Source organism: Acinonyx jubatus, chromosome A3 (assembly GCF_027475565.1).
Source record: "Acinonyx jubatus isolate Ajub_Pintada_27869175 chromosome A3, VMU_Ajub_asm_v1.0, whole genome shotgun sequence".
In the NCBI taxonomy this organism is placed as follows: Eukaryota; Metazoa; Chordata; class Mammalia; order Carnivora; family Felidae; genus Acinonyx; species Acinonyx jubatus.
In genome coordinates this window covers 10,762,448-10,785,141 of record NC_069388.1, presented here as the reverse complement: position 1 = coordinate 10,785,141, position 22,694 = coordinate 10,762,448, and the positions used below count along the sequence as shown (strand labels likewise).

General features: G+C 52.2%; 1 protein-coding gene across 3 annotated transcripts in view; it reads left to right on the top strand.

The window, feature by feature from the left end:
• LOC128311096 (uncharacterized) overlaps positions 1–20,540 on the top strand; it is an 88,208-nt gene extending 67,668 nt beyond the window's left edge. For 2 of the 3 annotated variants that reach the window (XR_008289050.1, XR_008289049.1), the window contains 3 exons: positions 16,738–16,913; positions 18,474–18,605; positions 19,511–20,540. Coding sequence is in view for 1 of the 3 variants with exons in the window: in XM_053199825.1 (XP_053055800.1) it covers positions 16,738–16,913; positions 18,474–18,492 (195 nt within the window). In the remaining 2 variants the exon portion in view is untranslated. Of the gene's footprint in view, positions 1–16,737; positions 16,914–18,473; positions 19,257–19,510 lie in introns of those variants that run through there. The other variant, XM_053199825.1, reaches the window with a different exon arrangement.
• The last annotated feature ends 2,154 nt before the right edge of the window (positions 20,541–22,694 follow it).

The window sequence follows — 22,694 nt, the reverse complement described above, 5'->3', positions numbered from 1 at the left end:
GTGAACTTTGCGGGAGCAATTTCCTTTGTGAAGGAACACTGATGTTCTCATGCGTAGTCACAGCCTATAACTGATGCAGCGGCTTTAAGAATCGGATGGGAGAACAGGGAGGAAGCTTAGAACAGCGCCTGGTCCCCAGTTAGAGCTCAATAGATTCTAGTTGTCGTTATGGTTCCTGTTATTAGAAGTTATAATTGGAAAAAAACAGCGTGTAGCCCAAACAGAACGTGAGTCGGAGCCCAATCCTGGGGGGGGCTCACTCTTCCCTCACAAAGCAAGAGCGGAAGGAAGGAGGCTGGTGGCCGTGTGCAGAAATGCACAGAGCTCCTTGCTGCCGTCTCCAAGTCTGTCTGTCTGTCTGTCTGTCTGTCTCTCTCTCTGTCTCTCTCACACACACACACACACACACACACGCGCGTCTCTGCAGCCCCCTGTCTGCCACATCACCCCCACATAATTGGTGCGGCACCAGCTTTCCCAGCGGCTCTGAGGCCACAGGGCAATTTCTCAGAATCCATTTCCTTCCAGGTGAGCCGGCAGGTGCTGCTGTAACAAAGTAGCACAAACTTTGTGACTTAAGACAACACAAATCTGTTACCTCGCTGTGGAGGTCAGAATCTGAAACGGTTCATCCAAGCTATGTTCCTTCTGGAGGCTCCAGGGAGGAATCCGTTTCCCCGCCTGTTCCAGCTTCTAGAGGCCGCCCGCATCCTTGGCTTGTGGCCGCACATCGCTACCTCCGCTTCTGCCGTCGCGTCTTCTGTCTCTGACCCACCTGCCTCCTACCCTCTTACAACCCAGGCAATCCAGGATCGTCTCCCAATCTCAAGATCCTTAACTTGATCTCATCTGCAGAGTCCCCTTTGCCCTATGAAGTAACACAGTCACAGGTTTTGGGGATTAGGATTTGGACACCTTGTGTTTGGGGTCATTATTCTTTTTTATTTTTTAATGTTTACTTATTTATTTTGAGAGAGAGAGAGCATGTGTATGCGTGCGAGTGGGGGAGGGGCAGAGAGAGAGGGAGAGAGAGAGAATCCCAAGCAGACTCCGTGCTGTTAGCACAGAGCCCAACATGGGACTTGAACTCACGAACTGTGAGATCATGAGCTGAGTCGAAGTCAAGAGTCGGATGCCTAACCGGCTGAGCCACCCGGGCGCCCTATGCCTCTGTATCTCATGTGAAATAAGTTGAGCGAGTTTGCTGCCTTCCCAGGACATGCGTGTTTTCTACTTTCTGGGGAAAAGTGGTGAGAGCAAGCAGGAAATAAATGTGTGGCTTCCTCCTCTGATGTTTCACAGTGTCTTCTCAGACTGTGCTCCTGGGTTTTATTACCGATTTGGCTTTCCACAGCTGATCAGGCAGGTTTGGCCGCCCCTACATCCTGGGTGGGGAACCGGGGTGCAGGGAGGTCAGGTGGCTGGCCCCATCTCACCCGGCCAATTAGTGAGGAAGCCAGGAGGAGGCACCCCTCCCTCCATCTCTGGACCCTGCACCCAGTGGGATGTTTGCACTCAGCAGCAGCTGGAAATTACTTCCATCTTCTCCCGTTGTTTTACAGGCAATTTGGGGAGAGCGAACTGAGTCTAAAACGTTACCCACCTCCTGATTGCGATGAAACCGGCCGGAGAGAGGCACATGTGTTGTTCGGCGTCCCCTGGGCACATTAAACCGTGTTCTTGCTAATAGGAACCAGCACCCCCACTGAAACACGAATGGAACATTTACTCCCCTGAGTGATTCTGGAAGGTGGGGATGCTGTTGTTGGCTTCTGGTAGCTGTGGTTCCTAAGGAGCCTCGAGTCTCCTTAGGAACGTGATCTACCTAATTCTCCCAGGATGGACGATGGAGGAGAGTGTGTTGGTCAAAGAGTGCCAGGGAGATCCTCACTGGACCTCCTGTATGTTTCTGGATAAGACCATAAAGTTTCTGAATGGGGGAAAAGAGACTTGGCAGTCAGACAGGGTCCTTTGGCTATAGGCAACAGCAAAAGGCTTTGCACAGGATAGAACACTATGGAGGTGCTCAGAGGGCACAAGGAGAGAACACTATAAAGGTGCTCAGAGGGTAGAAGGAAAGACTAGTAAATGAGGTTTGGGAAAAAACAGAGTTCTGTAGACCCAGGGGTGTCTTCTAGCAAGAATGGCCCGGTGGTCTCGTCTGGGAACCGGCACCTAAATGAACTACCTCTGTCTTCCATCTGGGTCCCTTTGATAATATCCTGCCATTTTTGGAACATTTCCTCGCTTTTTGCACAGCTGGCTAGTTCAGGCTCACCTTGTACTTCTCCTGTCCTGACCCTGGATTCAGCCATTTCTCAAGGAGCCCCAGTTGCTTTCCGTGGGGAATGGTATTTAGAAACCAAGATGGAGTGGAGGATGTGCTCACTGCCGCTGGGGTGTCACTGCCTCTTGACCTCCCAGTGGAGAGAGCATATACGTGTGCCTGTGCGTGTGTGTGCGTGTCTGTGTGACTTTGTACTGATGTCTTTAACACCAGCCTGGTACCACAGGGCTCTTCCTTGCCTTTTCGGGTTCCACGTTGCTGTCTCCCTTCTCCCGCAGTGGGAACCCAGGCTTTCAGCACAACCCAAATATTTATGCATTTGCTCAATCCTACAACACATGCAAAATCATTTCAGAATTGTTATACCCAAACCACTGCAACAGCATGTCTGCTCTACAGAGTCCAAGATTCACGTACAGTCCTTTAGGATCATCAAACTGAAGGTTGATAGCCTGGGTGCTAGTTGTAGAAGGTACTTCGGTTGGTAACCTCCATGTGGCTGTGCAATTCCTCCAAATGCAGCTCGTTTCCTTTGTTTCTACTTTTATGCAACTTTAGGGATTTCCCCCTGTTCTTGTTGATATAATATTATTGAATTTCTTTTTTTATTGAAAATAAATTATTTTATTTTCGTCTTGCTGATGATTACCAAGATTCCAAAAAACTAAACTATATAAAATGGTATTGTCAGTAGGCAGCGCTCCCTCGGCTGTCCTTTCCATCAGACTCCCCCCCCCCCTCCCACTCCCCCCCCCAAATAGGGAATCAGTGTCGTTAGTCTTTGGTTATCAGACCTGTACATCTTTTTTTTTTTAAATAAGCATATAACAGTAACAATGGTCATCTAGGGAGGAGCCTAGAAACTGTGACTGTTCTATGACTTTAAAGGAGAATGGATTAACGGAGCAGGTACTTAAATGTTAATTTTTTAAATAAATAAACCTCTACCCCCTCCCCTACACGTGGTCGTCACCACCTCAGACCAGCCCTATTCCTGTAGCTCTTGGACTGTCCTTTTCCACCCTTCAAGATCTTTTTCGGGTCCCCAGGACAGATGATGCTAAAAATACCCATGAGTGTCCTCACTGACAGACCCCAGTTCCTGGAGGCCCTGGGGCCTTCTGCTGAAGTGATTCACCAGCTGATCTTGGGAAGCAGGACCGCCTGGATGCATTTGGCTTGCGGCAGGGTCGACAGACTCTGTGGAAAGTGCTATAAATGGGTTCCAAGATACAGACCTTCCTGAAGGCATCCTGGAGAATACTGCTTAGCGGAGGCCTTAAATGAAGAGAGGTACAATATCCTGCACTAGGAGTGGGGCGGAGGGCTGGTTGCTCCAACCTGACCACCAGTGCCCCACCTCCCATGTTGCCCCTCCTTCACCAGGAGCCAGCTACAGAGTCCTGTCCCTGCCTGTCCCCGCAGGCATCTGCACTTGCTGTTTCCTGTACCTGGGATAGTCCTCCCGGAGATGTCGGTGAGATGGGCCATTGTCATCAGTCGACTCCAATGCCACCTCCCGGGAAAGTCTATTCCCGACTGTGTTTGTCTGCTAGGGCTCTTGTAGCAAGGCACCACAGACTGGGGGGCTTAAACCACAGAAATTTATTTCTCGTGGTTCTGGAGGCTGGAGGTCCGAGATCAGGTAAACTGTGGGTACCCACAGATGCCAGTGGGTTTCTCCACCCCGTGTGTGTCTGTGTCCTCATAGCCTCCTTTTTTTTTTTTTTTTTTTACATTTTCTTATTTAAAAAAATGTTTATTAATGTTTAGAGAAAGGGAAAGGGGCAGAGAGAGAAGGAGAGAGAGAATCCCAATCAGGCTCTGCAATGTCAGCCCAGAGCCGGATGCAGGGCTCGATCCCGTGAACCACGAGATCATGACCTGAGCTGACAGATCAAGAGTTGGACACTTGGGGCACCTGGTGGCTCAGTCAATTAAGCATCCGACTTCGGCTCAGGTCATGATCTCGAAGTTCGTGGGTTCAAGCCCTGCACGGGGCTGTCTGCTATCACCGTGGAGATCACTTCCGATCCTCTCTGTCCCTCTCTTTCTTTTTTCTTTTTTTTTAATATGAAATTTATTGTCAAATTGGTTTCTATACAACACCCAGAGCTCATCCCAACAGGTGCCCTCCTTAATGCCCATCCCCCACCCACCCCTCCCTCCCACCCCGCATCAGCCCTCAGTTTGTTCTTAGTTTTTAAGAGTCTCTTATGGTGTGGCTCCCTGCCTCTCTAACTTTTTTTTCCCTTCCCCTCCCCCATGGTCTTCTGTTAAGTTTCTCAGGATCCACATAAGAGTGAAAACTCTGTCCCTCTCTTTCCATCCCTCCTCCACTTGTACACTTTCTGTCTCAAAAATAAATAAAGACTTTTTTTTAAATGGACAAAAGATTTAAATATTGTGTGTCTGCACTGAAATATATGGATTGTAGGGGCACCTGGGTGGTTCAGTCAGTTAAGTGTCCAACTTTGGCTCAGGTCATGATCTCACAGTTTGTGAGTTTGAGCCCCGCGTCGGGCTCTGTGCTGACAGCTCGGAGCCCGGAGCCTGCTTCAGATTCTGTGTCTCCCTCTCTCTCTGCCCCTCCGCTGCTCACACTCTGTCTCGCTCTCTCAGGAAATGAATTAACATTAAAAAAAAAAAAGAGTTGGACACTTAACCAACGGAGCCACCCAGGAACCCCATCATTTCCTCTTCTTATGAGGACAGCATCATATTGGATTACAGCCCACTCTAGTGACCTCATTTTAATTTAATTATCTCTTTAAAGACCCCAAATATATTACTGACTTCAAATATAATCATGTTATAAAATACTGCAGGTTAGGACTTCAATGTATGACTGGGGGTGGGGGGGGGACTCTGTTCAGCCCATAACACTGACCATTCCACTTAAATGCCTTCATTTTGGGGGCGCCTGGGTGGCTGAGTCGATTGAGCATCTGACTTCGGCTCAGGTCATGATCTCACAGTCTGTGAGTTCGAGCCCCGCGTCGGGCTCCGTGCTGACAGCTCAGAGCCTGGAGCCTGTTTCGGATTCTGTGTCTCCCTCTCCCTGCCCCTTCCCCGCTCATGCTCTGTCTGTCTCTGTCTCTCAAAGATGAATAAATGTTAAAAAATAAAATAAAAAGAAATGCCCTCATTCTGCCCATCACCCTTTATCCCATATCCTACTTTATCTTCTCTGGAGAACCTATCACTTTCTGAGGTCACCTTAAATGATATTTGATTACTTACTTACTGTTTTTCAGCTACTCTAGATCAGTACTGTCCAGTGGAAGGATAATCCAAGTGCAAACGTAGCCATATATATAATTTAAATTTTTCTAGTAGCCACATTGAAAAAAAAGTAAAAGGCAAATGGGTGGAACAGATCTTACTAATATATTTTATTAACCCAATGTATCAAAAATATTGTCACTGCAACTTATAATCAATATGTGTTATTAATGATATATTTTATGGGATTTTTGTACCAAGTCTTCGAAACCTGGTGTGCATTTTACACTTAATAGCACATCTCAGTCTGGCCCAGCCACGTTTTAAGTGCTTGAGAGCCACATATGACTCATGGCTCCGCACTGGGAAGCTTTAGATTATAGATTCCAGAAGAGCATGGCCCTTATCTCCTTTGTTTGACCCTGCATCCCTCGGGCCTCGCCCATGGTGGGCATTCCATATTTGCTGAATGACTGAGTGGATAGATAATCTGTTACGCATGATGGGCTCCCCTTGTCATACCCCGGGCAGACTTGTTCATCAGAAAGGTCTTTCCTAAGTGTTGGGAGGAGATCCTATCGTTTCGCCAGAGATGCTTCCAGAAGGTTGCATTTGCCGTGCGCGTTCCCCTTATTGGCCGTCTCTGATCTAACCCGTATCCAGGTTGCCATCCTTGTTTAGTGCCAAATAGTCAGGCTTGTTGGCCTGGCAGCTTTTTTGCTCGTCTGGGGTGTATGTGTTACCTGTGAGAAATCTAGATCCAGATACTCATGTCCCAAGGGGCCCCCTGGCCCAGAGGAGTGGTGAGACAACAGGTCCAGTGCCCATTTAGTCTGGCTGGTGGAAAGTTTGGCTCTGGGTGACTTTCTTGCTTCCTGACTATATAAATTGTGGAGTAAGAAACAACAGCAGGTGTATTTATTTATGTACCTTGGCGAGCTCACCACACTTCGTTTTGCTTGATTGCTCGTTCCCCTCATTGAGCATTGCTGAACTTTATGCTATGCTTCAGTCATGATTCCTCTCTAAACATGCTTCTAAAATCCTATTCCCGGACTAGTACAGGCAGACCCAGGCCAATACATTATTTATAAGAATAATTTACCCATTGGCAGGAGGGCATTTCTGCTGGCGTCTGCAAGGCAGGATGGCTTTGATCCTGTTTGAGGTTGTTCACAGACAGAATCGTTCGTGTGTTTGATAGCCCAGGGGATGCCCAGTGGTCCCCGACGGTGCTATTTCAAGAGCCCCATCTCTCCTGGGTTCTGTGGGGGCTCTTGGGAGGCAGTGGGGCCAGGCCAAGTAAGGCCTCTGCAGGCCCCGGCCAGAGGTTGGGTTTTACTCCCAAGTGTGCTGGGAAGCCACTGGAGGGCTCTGAGCAGGGGAGAAATGTGACCTGCCTCAGGTTCTACAGGGTCCCTCTGGCTGTGAAGATGACAACAGGGGACCAGGGAGGAGGGAGGACCCCGATGGTTGAGGCAGAAGGTATGGTGGCCTACCTAGAATGCAAGCCCAGTGGTTCCCCCTTCACCCCCTTCTCACCTCCTTCCCTGGAGGTGAGAGGAGCTCATCATTGTAATGCTGGGATCTTCTTGAGGACTTCTTGGAACTCTGAGTGATCTACCTGCCAGGTTTGTCTGGAACATGCAAAATAAGGTTGAACGAGATGCCTGCTTGAAAGTTGAGAAGGGGGTCCTTTTCTACTGCTGTGGAATATGTGGAGAGTATTAAATCTAAATTTGAATAGACGTTTGAGGATTGTGCCAGTCCTTCCAAGGAGTGTGTCGTCAGACTAGAGGAATGTTCCAGAACTAGTTGAGCTCCCTCCCAAGTTGGTGTCCCACTGCTGCCTGAAATGTCTCTGCTATACCCTGGGGACCAAGCGTTGCCCTTGTCCTGCTTTCTGTCATCCCCCGACCTTAGGTTCTCGGGGCAGACACTGCTGGGTGTATCTTTGCATTTTAGACTTTCTTCCAGTCTTAGTGATACGAAAGCAGTAGGAACAGAGCAGGAGGAGTCCCTGAGTGAGAAGGTCAAGGTAGAGGAAAAGATACATCTGGGGTTCTCTAAAATTGCCCCCAAGTGGCAGGTGGCTGACCTGAGCGGTAGAAATGGGCGCTTGAAAGTTGAAGCCCCATATAGCTTGATTCGGAGGGGGAAGGAACCCATGAAACTTCTAACGACTTTCTCTTACCCGTAGACGCCCTCACGGTGAGCGTGGTGCTGGAGCTCCAGGTTGCCGTGGACATATATTTGGTTTTTACAATCATACCTGAGCTTTATGACAAGCGCAAACCGGGTCCAGTTTATTGGGCGAGGGAGTGTTGCCGGCCCTGCTGAGCTAAGCCGTCTTCCCTGAAAATTCCCAGTTTGGTCTCCTGGGTGTGGAACACGGGGACAGAAAGCAGCAGCTGTTTTGAAGATCAGGACCCATGACCGAGGCAGTGTGGTGCACTACCTACAGATCCAGACTCTGAGACCCTGACTCCAAAGTGCAGCCCTGTTACTTACAAGGCGGGTGAGCTTCAAGCAAGTTAGGAAACCTGGCTGAGAATAATGATTCTCCATACCCCAGAGATTTGTGAGAGATAAATAATCCAGGTAATGGATTTAGCAAATAAAAGCACAGAGAGGGCAAGTCACTTGCCCAAAGTCACACAGCAGGTACATGGCACAGCTGGGGTTTGAACCCAGGCAGTGTGGCTTTTTTTTTTTTTAATTTTTTTAATGTTTATTTATTTTTGAAGGGGAGAGAGACAGAGCCTGAGCAGGGGCAGGGGAGGGGCAGAGAGAGAGGGAGACACAGAATCAGAAGCAGGCTCCAGGCTCCGAGCTGTCGGCACAGGGCCCGACGCGGGGCTCGAACTGAAGAGCTGTGAGATCATGACCTGAGCTGAAGTCAGATGCTTAACTGACTGAGCCACCCAGGCGCCCCAGGCAGTGTGGCTCTTGAATCTAGATCATAGCCAGCATCTCTGAAGAGAAAGTTGAAAAGCGTGGCCACATTTTTTTTAACGTTTATTTTATTTTTGACAGAAAGAGACACAGACAGACAGAGGATGAGTGGGGGAGGGGCACAGAGGGAGAGGGAGACATAGAATCTGAAGCAGGCTCCAGGCTCTGAGCTATCAGCACAGAGCCCAAAGCGGGGCTCGAACCCACGAACCGTGAGATCATGACCTGAGCTGAAGTCGGACGCCCAACCGACTGAGCCACCCAGCACCCAAAACTCATTTTTTTTTTTTTAAAGAGCGCCAGTGCGGGACTCGAACTCACGAACCACGAGATCATGACCCGAGCCGAAATCAAGAGTTGGACGCTTAAGCTACCGAGCCACCCCATGCATGGCCACGTTTCAGCCACTCCCATTGGACTGGGAGCCAGTTCGTAATCCTAAACTCACTGTGCTATAATCCCTAATGGCTGTGGGGGCCCCAAAGTGGCCACACTCCCTGGATGAGCCTCAGCATATCTATCTGTCAAACCACTCTCTCCCACAGATGTCTGGGAGGAGTCAGCGGTCACCCAGCGCTCCGCCCAGAGCCAGGCTAGCGGCGCCTGGGTAGGTAAATGCCGGCTCCCTTTTTCTCCTTCCAACCTTTCTAGCCGCATAGGATTGATAGAAAGAGTTCCTTTCATCAGGGGTCTTTGAGAAAAACTGGTGGCAGCCCTATTCTCCATGTGGCAATGCCCCCAGCTTTTCATGGGCCCCCCCACCCCTGCAGCTGCTCAGGCCAAAACTCACTCACTGTCACCTCCTGCAAATTCTGCCCCCAGAATCAACCTCAAGTTCATTCTGTCTCCGCTCCACTGTGCCAGCTGAAGCCACCGTCGCTGTGCAGACAGCTGCAGGAGCTTCAGAATTTTCTCAGGTTCTATTCTTACTCTCCTCTGTGCCTCAAGTTAGCATTTTAAAGTAGGAGAGGTCTGTTCATGGAATTCCCCTGCTTGAAACCCTCCAGAATCTTCCCAGAGCACTTAGATTAACGCCCACACTGCTCACCGGGGCCTGCATGGCCAAGCGTGATCCGCCCCCACAGCCTCCTGTCATCATCCGCCTCTGGTTTGTTCTCTCCGGTCACACTGCCCTTACTTTCATTTGTTGAACATGTGGAGACGGTTCCCACCTCAGGGCCTTTGCACTTGCTGTTCCCTCATCTTTCTGTGTGGCAGGCTCGTTCTGTTCTTTCAAGTCTTAATTCAAACGACGTGGCTTCAGAGAGGTTTTTCCTGGCCATCGGGTTACAAGTGACCACTCAGGTCATTCATCATTGTTTTATTCCCTTCACAGAAGTGCCGCTAATGGGAAGGATTTTTGTCTATTTTTTATCTACTTATTTATTATCCACCACCTCTGTGCTGTAAGCTCTGGGGACAGGGATCTGGTCTGTGTTATTTGTCCCTGTGAACCAGCACTTGGAAGAGTGTCTGGAGTAGGTAAGTGCTCAGTAAGTTATTTGCTTAGAGAATAAACAAACTTACACCCCAAATCCGTTTATACTTTTGGTATCTCTTAGTACAGTTTTTTTTAACGTTTTATTTTATTTTTGAGAGAGAGAAAGAGAGAGAGACAGAGAGCAGGTGGGGGAGGGAGACACAGACTCCAAAGCAGGCTCCAGGCTCTGAGCTGTCAGCACAGAGCCCGACGTGGGGCTCGAACTTACGGACTGTCAGATGGTGACTTGAGCCGAAGTCAGATGCTTAACCGACTGAGCCCCCCAGGCGCCCCTCTCTTAGTGGAGTTCTTAGGTGAGAGATGCTGACTGGTTCTCTCTCGGGCATGATGGGCTGTAGTTACCCGGCCCTGACAGGGCTCCCTTAGAAAGGCAGAGCCTTCCTGATGGGATGGGAGGAAAGGCCTCACGTGTGCTGCGACATTCCCTTAGCCAGGACCCCACATCAGCCCCCCTCACCCACAGTGTCAAGCCTACACATCTTCACCTTGATCTTGAAGGTCACTGGAGGCCAGCCCTTTGCTCCCCGTGTACTCTCGCCTGTGTAGTTTGCCTGCGACTTACCTGCTCCCATGTGCCCTCATCTTTGACTTGGCTCCCCGCTGTCCCCACCTGACAACTTTCCCCTCTCCAGCCTCATTCGAGCAGCTTGGAACTTCCACTTGGTTTAGTTTAGTTTAGTTTAGTTTTTGGAGAACTTGCCTGAGTCACGAATTAACTCGCCCTTGAATGGTTGGTAGAACTCACCTGCCAGCCCGTCAGGGATCTTGCTTCCCCGGCTTCCAGATGATTTGGCAGCTGAGACCTCCAACCTGTGGTTCTCAGTCCCATGAGACTGCTGAACGCGATCTCTGTCTCTCTCTCTCTCCATCTCTGTCTGTTTCTGTCTCTATCTCTGTCCCTATCTCTGTTTCTGTTTCTCTTTCTCTTTCTGAGCACCTACCCAGAAGACAGCCATCTGTAGGCCAAGAAGAGAGATCTCCCCGGAAGCTGAATTGGCCGGACTGTTGATCTCAGACTTCCAGTCCTCAGAAATGGGTTTCTGTTGCTGAAGCCACCGGTCTATGGCTGTTTGTTACAGTGACCCGAGCAGGCTGAGACCAACGCCTTACTCTATACTGAGCACGTTATGTTCGCTGCCTCTCATTTTCCCCAACCCCGAACGTGCCCGCAGTGCGCTCCCTTCACAGAAGGGGCAAGGCGGTGGAGGCTTGGTCAGATCGATCAGATAAATCCCTAACGTCGGAGAAACAGGTCGTAGCCTTGCTGGAAAGAGGTGACAATTGGGGGTCCCTGAGCCATGTCATGCTGACTTTTTTTTTTTTTTTTTTAAATAAAAAACCCATTCCTAATGTTCACAAATCAGAGACTTCACGTGAAAATAGCCATTTTTGGCTTCTCTTGAGTTTGCGTTCCCCTGGACAAGGAGTAAGGGCTGGTGTCCTTGATGTTGGCCTGTGGCCTTGCTAGAAATGGTAAGAAATGGGCTGACCAGCCTTCCCGGGGGCATCGCCCGGCCCTGCCCCTGGGGACTCGTGATACCCACCCGCCACAGGACTTGAGTCTCTTCCTGGATCAGAGCTGTCTGTGTAGGGAGGGTCTGCCTCGTCCCAGAGAAGCCCAGGCCTCGGCAGGTGCCTTCTGAAGAACAGGGATGCTTGGTTCCGGGAGGACAGGCTCCGGCTGCAGCCCGCGTCAGGACTTCCTGTGGGTCAGATGCCCCTCTGCCCGGTGACCTCCCCACACCTCTACTGTCCTGTGAGGGGCAGGAGGGCAGAGTGGCCGAGAGGCTGGGCCCTGGAGCCCCGAGACTGCACGTGAGGCCCGGCCCTGCCACCCTCTAGCCCTGTGACTCGGGGCAAGCTCTTACACCTCCAGCCTCCCCGCAGAGTGGGGGGCAAGGAAAAGATTGTCGGGAGGGGGAGATGGGTTCGTGAACACACCGGGGCCACGCTGCCTGCTTCGTGCATCAGGCTCTGCCCCCAGACACCCAGTAAGTGGAGCCTCCGGGATTCGTCCGGGGACATGCGTCCAGGAGGAGCTGAGGCATTTCCTGCCCACGTGTGTCCCCTCTGGAGGATGGAGGGCCGCCGGGTGACAAAGCAGGGGGTCACAGCCCTGCAGGCCCTGGGACTCCACCAGAAGCCTCTGCCTCTCGCTCCCGGAGCTCACACCTCTCGACCCCCCACCCTCCTCATACGGCTTCCTGGGAGAGCCAGCTGAGTGACAGAAAGCGGTCACCGTCTGAGGGACGGGAGGTACGAGTGATGCTGTCCCACTGGTCTGGACACAGAGCGGAGCCGGGCAGACTCCCCACGTGAGTCCCCCGCAGAGATCCCAGCCCAACACGAGCTCCGGCCTAGAAATGCAGGGGAGCTTTTTTTAAGCCTCTGCCTTTTTGGAAGCCGTGTTTATCATTTTTGGGTCCCTTTCAGAACCCCTAGTGGTGCTCTTTTATTTTGAGATGGTGCTTCCTCCTGGGAAATTTGTTTGGCCCCCTGTGTGCTGTGCGATCTCGGGGCGGTGGCAGGAATGCCTCACGTGTGGGGAGCATTTTTCACAATTCCCAGTGCCCTGTCACCTCCGTCACCCTGAGGAAGAGGCAGGGCGGTGCGTGTGGTTCGCCTGTTTTACAGTCGACGAGGCTGAGCTGGGGAGGGGAGGGGTGTGCGGGCGGGGGCGGCCTGCGGAGTCATTTGTGCAGGAGGGACACAGGACACAGTGACAGGACAACTGTGGGGTGGGGGCAGGGCCTGGAGGCCTCGGCTGTGCCAGGCACCGGCCATTCAGCCGCAGGATCACGGGAGGGCCCAGGAGGCACCGGGGGCAGGTCTGGGGTGACAGGAGGACATTCGTATCTCAGAACAGGAGTTACTGCCAACCTGTGCAGACTGTTTACATCCTGTGCTGGGAAGCAGCAGCCGGGCTTCTTGGGTTGCAAGGGACAGGAGCGCCATGGGGCCCTCTCAGTCACTTCCGGCTGCTGTAACAGAACCCTAGCCTACGTGGCTGAGACGTTTAGTTCTCGCACTTCTGGAGGCCAGAAGTCTGAGATCACAGGGCCAGAGGGGCTGGGCTGTGGCGAGAGTCTCTTCCGGGCTGCAGCCGGCCGATTCTCCCTGTGCCCGCACCTGGCAGAAAGAGAGTGCATTCTGGGGCCTCTTCTTGCAAGGGTTACTCGTTCCGTTCACGAGCGTGCCACGCACATGAGCTAATCACCTCCCAGAGGCCCCGCCACCTCCTACCCTCACGTCGGGATGCGGGTTTCAACCTATGGATTTGGGGGGGAGGAGGACACAAACATTGGGTCCATTGCAGGGACTTTATAAAGGACATGGGTCGCTCACAGAATAGACGGGAAGATGACGAGCCGGACCCAGGAGAGGATGGGAGAACTCCAGGAACCTCTGGGGATGACAGTCCCCAGTCTCTGTGAAGCACTGCTCCAGGGATGAATTGGCCCCAGATCAGGTTAACGCACCATCCAGGGGAGAGCCTGGTGGGCTCAGCTTGGGTCACGGCCGAGGGAGGGCGGGGCACCTAGACTGACAGCCCCCCAGGACTGTGTGCAGTGGGCGACGGGTGGTTCTCCAAAGAAACAGTGAGGTGCTATCACCAGACAAAGGGGCGATGGAAGCTGCGTAGACGAAAGCGACAGGTGCCTGTTGCAACAGGAATGAGCGCAGACCAGAGAATTCTTGGGCTAAGCAGGCCTCTCATTGAGCGAAGGGGAGTACACGGGTCCAGAGAGGCTCCGAGACTTACCTGTGATCACAGAGCGGGTACCATCGCCAAAACTTCCTGGGGCCAATCAGTGGGTGGTCTTTTCTCCCCCAAACATAGACTTTCTGAGAAAACTTCACTCCAACAAACGGCCTCAACACATGTTGGCTAATCTCTCTGTTTTCGCTGCCTGAGGTTGAGCTGAATACAAACAGAGTCATACACGCATGCAGTTCTGTGTCTGGCTTCTTTCTGCTCAATGGTCCATTTGAATATTTCCCTACGGTGCATATGCAGTCACAGCTGATCCTTCCCCTGGTGTAGTTCATTCCTTCTCGGGATGTGCGATAGGATTTCTCCACCTCAGCACCACTGACATTTTGGGGAGGGTCAGTCTTTGTTGTAGGGCTGCCCTGTGCATTGCAGGACGTTTCGCAGCGCCCGTGACCTCTACCCGCTAGATGCTGGTAGCATTCCCTAGTTGTGACTGTCAGAAACATCTCCAGAAGCCACCAAACGGCCCCCGTGGGATGCAGTCGCCCCCGGTTGGGTATGGGGCGTGAGTGCCGCGACTTGTTCACCTCGGCTCTGCTGACGGCTGCTCGGGGTTATAATGAATTGCTGCCCCCAGGACCCTTGCACGTGCCTTTTGGCAGAATCTGCACACACTTCCACCATGCAGGCGCCTAGGAGGGAATTTCTAGATCATAGGAGGCACGTACGTTTAACTTTTTTTTTCCCCCCAAGTGTCTGTGCCAGTTTCTCGCTGCACCAGCCACGGGTAAGGACTCCCGCGTGCTCCACATCCTTGACTTTGAACTGTGGGTTTTTGAAGGTTGGGGCCTGGCCCTTACCCTTCCTGCTGGCCACACTGCCCAGCACGGTAAATCCCACCCAGAAGACAGCAGTGGCTGAACAAATAAAAGCAGGAATTCTGGCCTTCTTATTTTAAGGTCCCGTAAGCCCTGATGTCACAGTGTGGGGCTCTGGCCGTGGGCCAGGTACCCCTCGGGACCTGCTCCTTCCTGTGTCGATGACAAGGTCTCTCTCCCCAGCAACTGCAGCAGCTCGTAAGCCCTGGGGACAGGGCCACGCTTTCACTTTCTTGGTGAGTTTCCTTCCCTGCCGTGGCTGTCACAGCCAAATGTCAAAATGTGACTTCAGAGGTTTACTGACTTCGTTCAGCTTTGTCATTCAAACGAGCCTCGTCAATCAAGGACAATCTGCTTTTCCTTTCCTGCCGGGGCTGTGCTGTCACAAGGAGGTGGGACTCTTTCATGACTAAGTCGAACCCTTCCAGCTCTTCTGCTTATCCCTTAAATGCCAAGCGTGTTGAAGGCAGACCCACCACCCTCCTGGCTTCGGAAGCGCCCATCACCACCGCTGGCTCATCATTGCTGTCACTGTAATCGTCACCACGCTGCTCGTCTCTGAAGCTTTCTGTTTTCAGAGTGTTTCCACACGTAGTATCTTGTTTGATCCCCACAATAAATCTTGAAACACAGCAGAGCGGTGACCCAGGCTTTCACTGGTGAAGAAATAGGCAAGCAAGTTGAGACTCAGCCACAGGACAACACTGGCCCCTGGCAGAAGGAAGGTCTTATTTCCTGGCATTAATTTGGATGCTCCCGTAGAGGGTCCGATTTTTCCAACCACAAACTCTGATCTGCAAAAAAAAAAAAAGTATGCTGGGCGCCTGGGTGGCTCAGTCGGTTAAGCGCCTGACTTCGGCTCAGGTCATGATCTCGCCGTCCGTGAGTGCGAGCCCCGCGTCGGGCTCCGTGCTGACAGCTCGGAGCCTGGACCTTGCTTTGGATTCTGTGTCTCCCTTTCTCTCTGGCCCTCCCCTGCTCACACTCTGTCTTTCAAAAACAAAATAACATTTTTAAAAAATTGTAAAACAAAACAAAACAAAAACGATGAGATCTCGAGAGGGAGACCTGTTCCCACCCCCACCCCCAGTGTTCTTCCACGTTGGCTGTGGTAGCTGGTGTCTCTGTTCTCACTGGTCTTTGGTTGATGGCCCTACACTAACCCTGTTCCACTGTGAGCCCTTCCTGTCTACTAACCCGCTCTCTACCACTCCCTTGCTTTCCTCAAGGGAGGAAACTTCCAGATGCACCCTGAGCCCTCTGAGGAAGCAGTAGCTCACTGGTTCTCTCATGCCGCCATGTTGGGGAGGAGGGGAATGTGCAGGACCTCGTTGGTCACTTTCTATCATTCGATAGCTTATCAAGTGGCGTTGATCTTTCCCCACTGCCACGTCTTGACTGACAAAGCGGGAGGGTCCCTTTAAGTGAAAAACTTGTTCTTCTCTCCCAACTCTCCCTTATCCAGTTGTATCATTTTTTTTTTTAAGTTTATTTATTTGAGAGAGAGAAATAGAGAGCAAGCAGGGGAGGGGCAGGGAGAGGGAGACACAGAATCCCAAGCAGGCTCCATGCTGTCAACCCAGAGTCCGATGTGGGGCTTGAACCCACAAACCGTGAGATCACGACCTGAGCCGAGAACAAGAGTCTGACACTTAACCAACTGAGCCACGCAGGCGCCCCTGGAGTCATATTATTTTAAAGACATGTCTAACTTTATCCCCTGTGTTTTGGAAGGTTTCCCCCTCTGTTGAAATGTGCTGGTTCACATTGGTGCATCTCTCCACCAGAGGCAGTAAGCTGTCTGTGCCCCAAAATGCGGGAAAGGGCAGCGTCTCCAGGCAGAGGGGGCTTGTTAGAAATGATAAATCACAGACATTAAGAGCAACACATCGCCTGCCTACAGTAATAATGCTGAGCAAAAGGTCAATGAAGCTTTAACCTACTGTGAAATAAAATAGGATTTCAGATTTCAGAGACTATCCCTTGAGGTTAACTCTGGGAGGGTTGGATGAGCTTTGAGAAATTCCCTACATTCCATCTTACGTTGAAAATAATATTAGGAATAGCAAACGGAATAATTGCCCCAGTGCTATTCCCATATCTGTGCCCAGTGCACCCCCCCCAGTCACGTGATCTTTTCACTAAGAGGCAGATTGTTATTATCCCTGTTTTACAGGTGAATCGAAGGAACTTGACCAAGACCCCACAGAGAGGAAGTGGACGAGTCAAGATTCAACCGGGATGTGTTGGACCTGGGCTGGTCCCTCCCTGCCTCAGACTTTGGGCCTCCCTCCTTGAACTTCAAGACGCGTGGGCCCCAGAACCCTTTCTAGTTCTCTCTGTCGCTAAGGGGTAAGCATTTTTACTCCTTGGTACGGTAACTGCTTAAAGTGTCACATTTTCAAGGTGAAAGAAAATGCCATCGGAGTCTTTTGAATGCGTCTTATTTTTTTTTAATTAATCTCCTATAAAAGCTAAGGTGAGGGATGTGCAGAGCTCTTAACAGCACCAACGGCCTCACCCCCTCATTGCAGGCTCTGGTTGGGGCGTCGGGAGAGACGTGGAAAATGGGAAAGAAGGCGCCAGCAGTGCAACCTGCAGGCCATATTTTCAGAGCCCCAGCAGGTTCTCGAGCCTTAGTGACGCGTGAGAAGTTTGTGGAAAATGCCAGCAGTCGGGCCTCACCTCACGGCCTTCCGTTCCGTAGCTCTGGGGTGGGCGAGAAGTTAGGTTTTCCACATGCTCCCCACTGGCATTTTGGTGCAGGGCACCCACAAGACCCTGCTTTGTGGAATTCTACATCAGACCTCCCATCCCTGCCAGTAACAGCTCCGAGGCTGAGCACTGGGGCGACTTAAGACTTTGAACTGGCTTCAGAGCAGTTTGGTGTCTTGGGCTCAGGGGACCCTCAGTCAATTTCAAGCTTCACTCCGAGCCAGTCTGTGCAACTTCTCTGAGCCTTAGGGAAGTAAGCAATGTGAGCTCCTAAGCCGAGTGAACTCACGAAAGAAATGTCACCTAGTTCATTGTGGCTGGAACAGACTGGCAAGAGATTAGGCTTCCAGAATGGGCGGGGCCTTGTCCACCTCCAGAAGTCTGAACTTCTTGCTCTCTGGCAGTGGGGAGCCCTGAGAAGATCCAGAACAAGGAATAATGGGAGTAGGGGGGGGGCAGGAAGACAGGTGTAAGCAACTAAGCAGGAATGGACAGTGGCCTGACCTAAACTGTTGGAAAGAAGCAGGCTAGAGAGGTAACAGGGAGAGGATGAAACCAAGGTCTCAGAGACTGAGCCAGTGTAGGAGAACTCTGGGCGCCCCTCCATGCTTAACATCCGATAAAGCAGTGCCCGGCACATTATAGACACCCCAAAATTATTATTGGGTGAATGAACAACTGAATGAATTTTCTTAGTTCTAGACCCTGTCTGGTTATGGGGAACAGATGAAATCTTCATATGAAAACACTAGAACCTTGCACATATTCAGAAAGTGGTTCAGCTACCGAAATAGAGACCCGAGATGGCAATGGCTACAATGTAATAGAAGCTTATCTTTCTTTCTCAGGCAGCAGGATGCTTAAGCATATGGGGCTAGTAGGGCGGCTTCCTAATCCTCTGAAACCCAGGCCCCTTCTCTCTCATTCTTCCATCGTCCAGACACGGTTTCCATCTCATGGCCCAATATGGCTGCTCTAGCTCCTGCCACCACATCTGTACTCCAGCTGTCTTCATTTTACCTGTGAGTTAGCCAGCGGCAAAGGAGAAAGGGTGTGCACATCCTTTAACGACATGACCCAAATGTTGTAAACGTCCCTTCTCGGCATTTATCATTGGCCAGTATTCAGTGATGTGGCCACACTCGGCTGCAGGAGCAGCTGGGAATTGTAGTCTTACTCCAACACTCATCTTCCCAGCAGGAACACGAGGGTCTGACGCCTAAAGGGAAGAAGCGCATAAATACTGGGAGACACGGAACGTGCCAGGAATTCAGCATTCGAAGCCCCTTTGGCAAGTTTTCACACTCGTTAAATCTGGACGGCGTATCGGTGGGTGTTGATTAGATTGCCGTCTGCACTTTATGTTTGAAACGTCTCATAATGACACCAAGTGCTACACAGATGTGAGCACCCCCCCCCCCATTTGTCTCCATTTCCACCGTCTCAGCAAGTTACCCACAGGGATGCCGAGGCTCCGTCTCCTCACCTCTCTCGTGGGTTTGTGGTGAGGGTTCAAGGGATCGAAGCAGTGGCTGTCCGTGGGGATTCGTGCACGCGGGCTAAAATGGGGAGGTCAGAATATTGGGATGGTAAATAACAGAACATCCGATGAACGATAATTTGAATACGAGGCCTTTGTGTTACTAAGCCAGGAGTTTGAAGAGCGGTGCCTCTGCCATTGTATCGACAGTGGCGGGGCCCCGGTCGCCTCTGACTCTCCAAATCTTTCGTCACGGTCCCCAAATGGTTGTCGCCGTCCCCCACGTCATCTATTCACACAGCTGTATCCAGGGCAGTGTTCTCTCCTCGGCACTGTGGACATACGGAGTGGACCACTCTCTGCTGGGGGGGCTGTCGTGCGCACTGAAGGGTGCTTTACCAGTACCCCTGGCCTCTGCCCACTGGCAGCACCACTCCCCCAAGTTGCAGCCACTAAAAATGTCTCCAGACATTGCCAGATGTCCTCTGAGGGACAAAAATCACCCCCGGGTGCATCAGCGCAGAGCCCGACGCGGGGCTCGAACTCACGGACCGCGAGATCGTGACCCGAGCTGATGTTGGACGCTCAACCGACTGAGCCACCCAGGCCCCAGAATGTTCTCTTAGTGCAGCCCACTCTCCCTTCAGTGAGGAAAATATTTCTCAGGAGCCTCTGAGGACCCCCATTCTCCACTGGCCAGGGCAGGTCACATGCCCGAGACCTGACACGGAGCACCCGCCATTTTCTGTTCCAGGAGGCGGCCGCCCCACACGGGAGGAACAGGAGGGTGACGATTGTCCTGTGCGCCCAGCAGCGTCTGCCTGCGGGGTCTTCACGGGGGCGTCCAGGTATCTTTCCAGAAGTCTTTACACACTTGGTAAGGACTCTCTAGCAGGGATGGCCTGGTGTGCAGGGCCACCACGGACGCTTGTTGGGAGCTCAGCGTTTGTCGGGTGCCGTATTAACTGCTTTACATCCATTGACGCGATGAACTGTCACCCCACCTCCGTGGAGGGAGACTGTTTTTCTCCCTCTTACAGAGATGAAGAAATTGTGGCTGATTAAGATTAAGCCACCTGCCGGCGGGTCCCACGGCCCCTGAAGGAGGAGCTGGGCACCAAAGGCCCTGCATGTGGCCAAGAGGCCCGTCGGGACAAATCACACCAGCTGCCTTCATACACTTAATATAAAGGACGGTGACCTAAGTATTAAAGAAGTGCAGAGGCGAAGGGAGAATACGAAGCCGCCGCTGAGGGCGTGAGTTTGGGGAGCGTCTGCCGCGCCAGGGCTGGGGGTCCCAGGGAAGGCCGGACCTGCCGAGACTTCGAAGGGCCTGAAGCGGGGCTCCGGCCGGCCGCAGCGCGGCACCGTGACCCTGCTGGGGCCACCGCGTCCCGGCTGGATGCCGACACCATCAGGAGGCCGGTGCTGGACGGGCAAGCAGGCGGGAGAGACCGTGCTTCCCCATCCTCCAGCCCCTCCCAGCCGGCAGAGAAGACAGGTGGCGTCCAGAGCCCCAGCCCAGTGTCGCGGGAGAGCACAGAGGGCGGGTTGGGGCTCAGGGACAATCCTTAATCATCACACGTCTGACAGCCTCCTTCTTTCCCTGCCTGATGCCGGGCACCAGGAGGGCTTTAGGGAGAGTTTAGATGGTGTCAGTCGGGACTGGCCCGAGAGGTGGGCCAGGTGCGTCAGGATCCTTCGGTGAAGGCCTCTCGCTCCCAGGACCCCGGCCTTTGTTGTGTGTTCCCGAAGCGTGCGTTTCCGGAGGCAGCCCCACGGAGGCCTCTGGTGGGCCGGTTCTGCCGTGTTTCTGGTGGAGACCCAACCCAGGACCGCTCGTCGTGAACTCCCCGTGGTTTCTGAAGGCACCTAGTACCCTCTCCCGATTTCTCTTCGGAACAGGTAGGCCGGCTCTTCTGTTTCTGCCTACTTCAGTCACGCCTGCAATCTTCACGACAATGATTCCATCTTACAGGTGAGAAAGCGGAGGCCTGTGGTAGGTCAGCAGACTGCCCAAGGTCACACTGATTAGTCAGAGCCACAATATGAAGCCAAGTCTCCTGCCCCCTCCCTCTGTCCCTTCCCACCTCTGCCCAGGAGGATGTGACTTTTAAACCGGAGTGAGGGTCGGGGCTCCTGGGGGGCTCAGTCGGTTGAGCGTCCGACTTCGGCTCAGATCGTGACCTCACGGTCCGTGGGTTTGAGCCCCGCGTCGGGCTCTGCGCTGACAGCTCAGGGCCTGGGCTTGCTTCGGATTCTGTCTCCCTGTCTCTCTGCTCCTCCCTGGCTCGTGCCCTGTCTCTCTCCCTCTCTCTCAAAACTAAGTAAACATTAAAAAAAAAATTAAACTGGAGTGAGGATGTGGTCTGAATCCACATTTAACTTGCAGATCACAAAATGTGTTCCACTCTTATGCTTGAATTAATCTGGGGCTTGATTCTTGTTTGTTTCCATTGTATGGTTTTAAAAAAGCATAATGATTCTCCTTGAGGTCAAGCGGCTGTGATTGACAGGGACCCTTACACAGCCGGGGGCTCCATTGTGGCTGCAGGGTGGGCGGCCTGTGCACCTGACACTCATCGCCAGCCCTGGGGAATGACACAAAGAAAGACAAGACAGTAGAGAAGCGTCCATCGGTTTTTTTTTTTTTTTAATTTTTTTTTTTAACGTTTATTTATTTTTGAGACAGAGAGAGACAGAGCATGAACGGGAGAGGGGCAGAGGGAGAGGGAGACACAGAATCGGAAGCAGGCTTCAGGCTCCGAGCTGTCAGCCCAGAGCCCGACGCGTAGCTCGAACTCAAGGACCGCAAGAGTGACCTGAGCTGAAGTCGGACGCCCAACCGACTGAGCCACCCAGGCACCCCAGGAAACGTCATTCTTTCAGGTCACAGTTATTAAGCAGTTGCTGGTACGGCTGTAGTTCTGACCTGCTCAGCCTCCCATCCTCCCCCACTGGTCACGGCACCTCGATTTTCCTTTGTGGGGGCCTATCCCTCCTTCACCCTCAGGCCGTGCAAGGTCCGGATGGCACCCACTCCTCCTCATCCCCTGCTGCCGGGGCAATTCTTGACTTCCACGTTCCATCCCCAGATTACAAGGATTCATCCAGGGGCTAGTTGGCACGTGACCCAAGCAAGGCAAAGGAGATGTGGCCCTGCCACCACTCATGAGTTGTTGTGAAAGAAAAACTCGTTCTTTCTGTTGGGCTTAAAGACATGTACATGGAGCTTCTGGGGTTGCAGGGAGACCACCCGTCAGAGTGTGAAACCCAGGAGGTGGGGTGGACGGAAAGGAGCCAGAAGAGAGGAGGCAGATTCTTGATGACGGGCGTCACTTCCAAGGCTGGATCGAGCCCTAACTGAACTCATCACTTCCCATCCTGGGTTTCTCTGTTATGCAAGACAAATTCTGCCCTTTGCTCAAGGCGGTTAGGGTTGGCCTCGTGGTTGCTTGAACGTCCCTGTCTCCTGACTGCCAACCAGATCTTTTTTCCAAGTATGTCCCACCTTCTCTCCACCACACCAAGCTACTCTCCCCTCAACTCTAGATGGGTTAAACTTAGATTGGTCTAAACTATAAACTACTGAGCTTCTCTAGGGATGCCCACCTGGCCTGTCATGTGACAAACACTCAAGATGCAGCCAGTCACACTTCTTTTATTCTCCAAAAATAAGTTTGCCTTCAGATGCCACGTACCAAATTACCCAGAAATCCAGTGTCACCCTCTAGGTGTGCTCGCTCTCTCTCTCTCTCTCTCTCTCTCTCTCTCTCTCTCTCTCTCTCCCCCCCCCCCCCCCCCCGGATTGTCTGTGAGTGCTGGGACGTGGTAGAAAAGCATCCTGGATGAGGGGCGACTGAACTGAGTTTTGAAGAGTGAGTTTGTGTTATTCTATCAAAGACAATGGGAGGAGTGCCTGCCGGGGGAACTCTCCA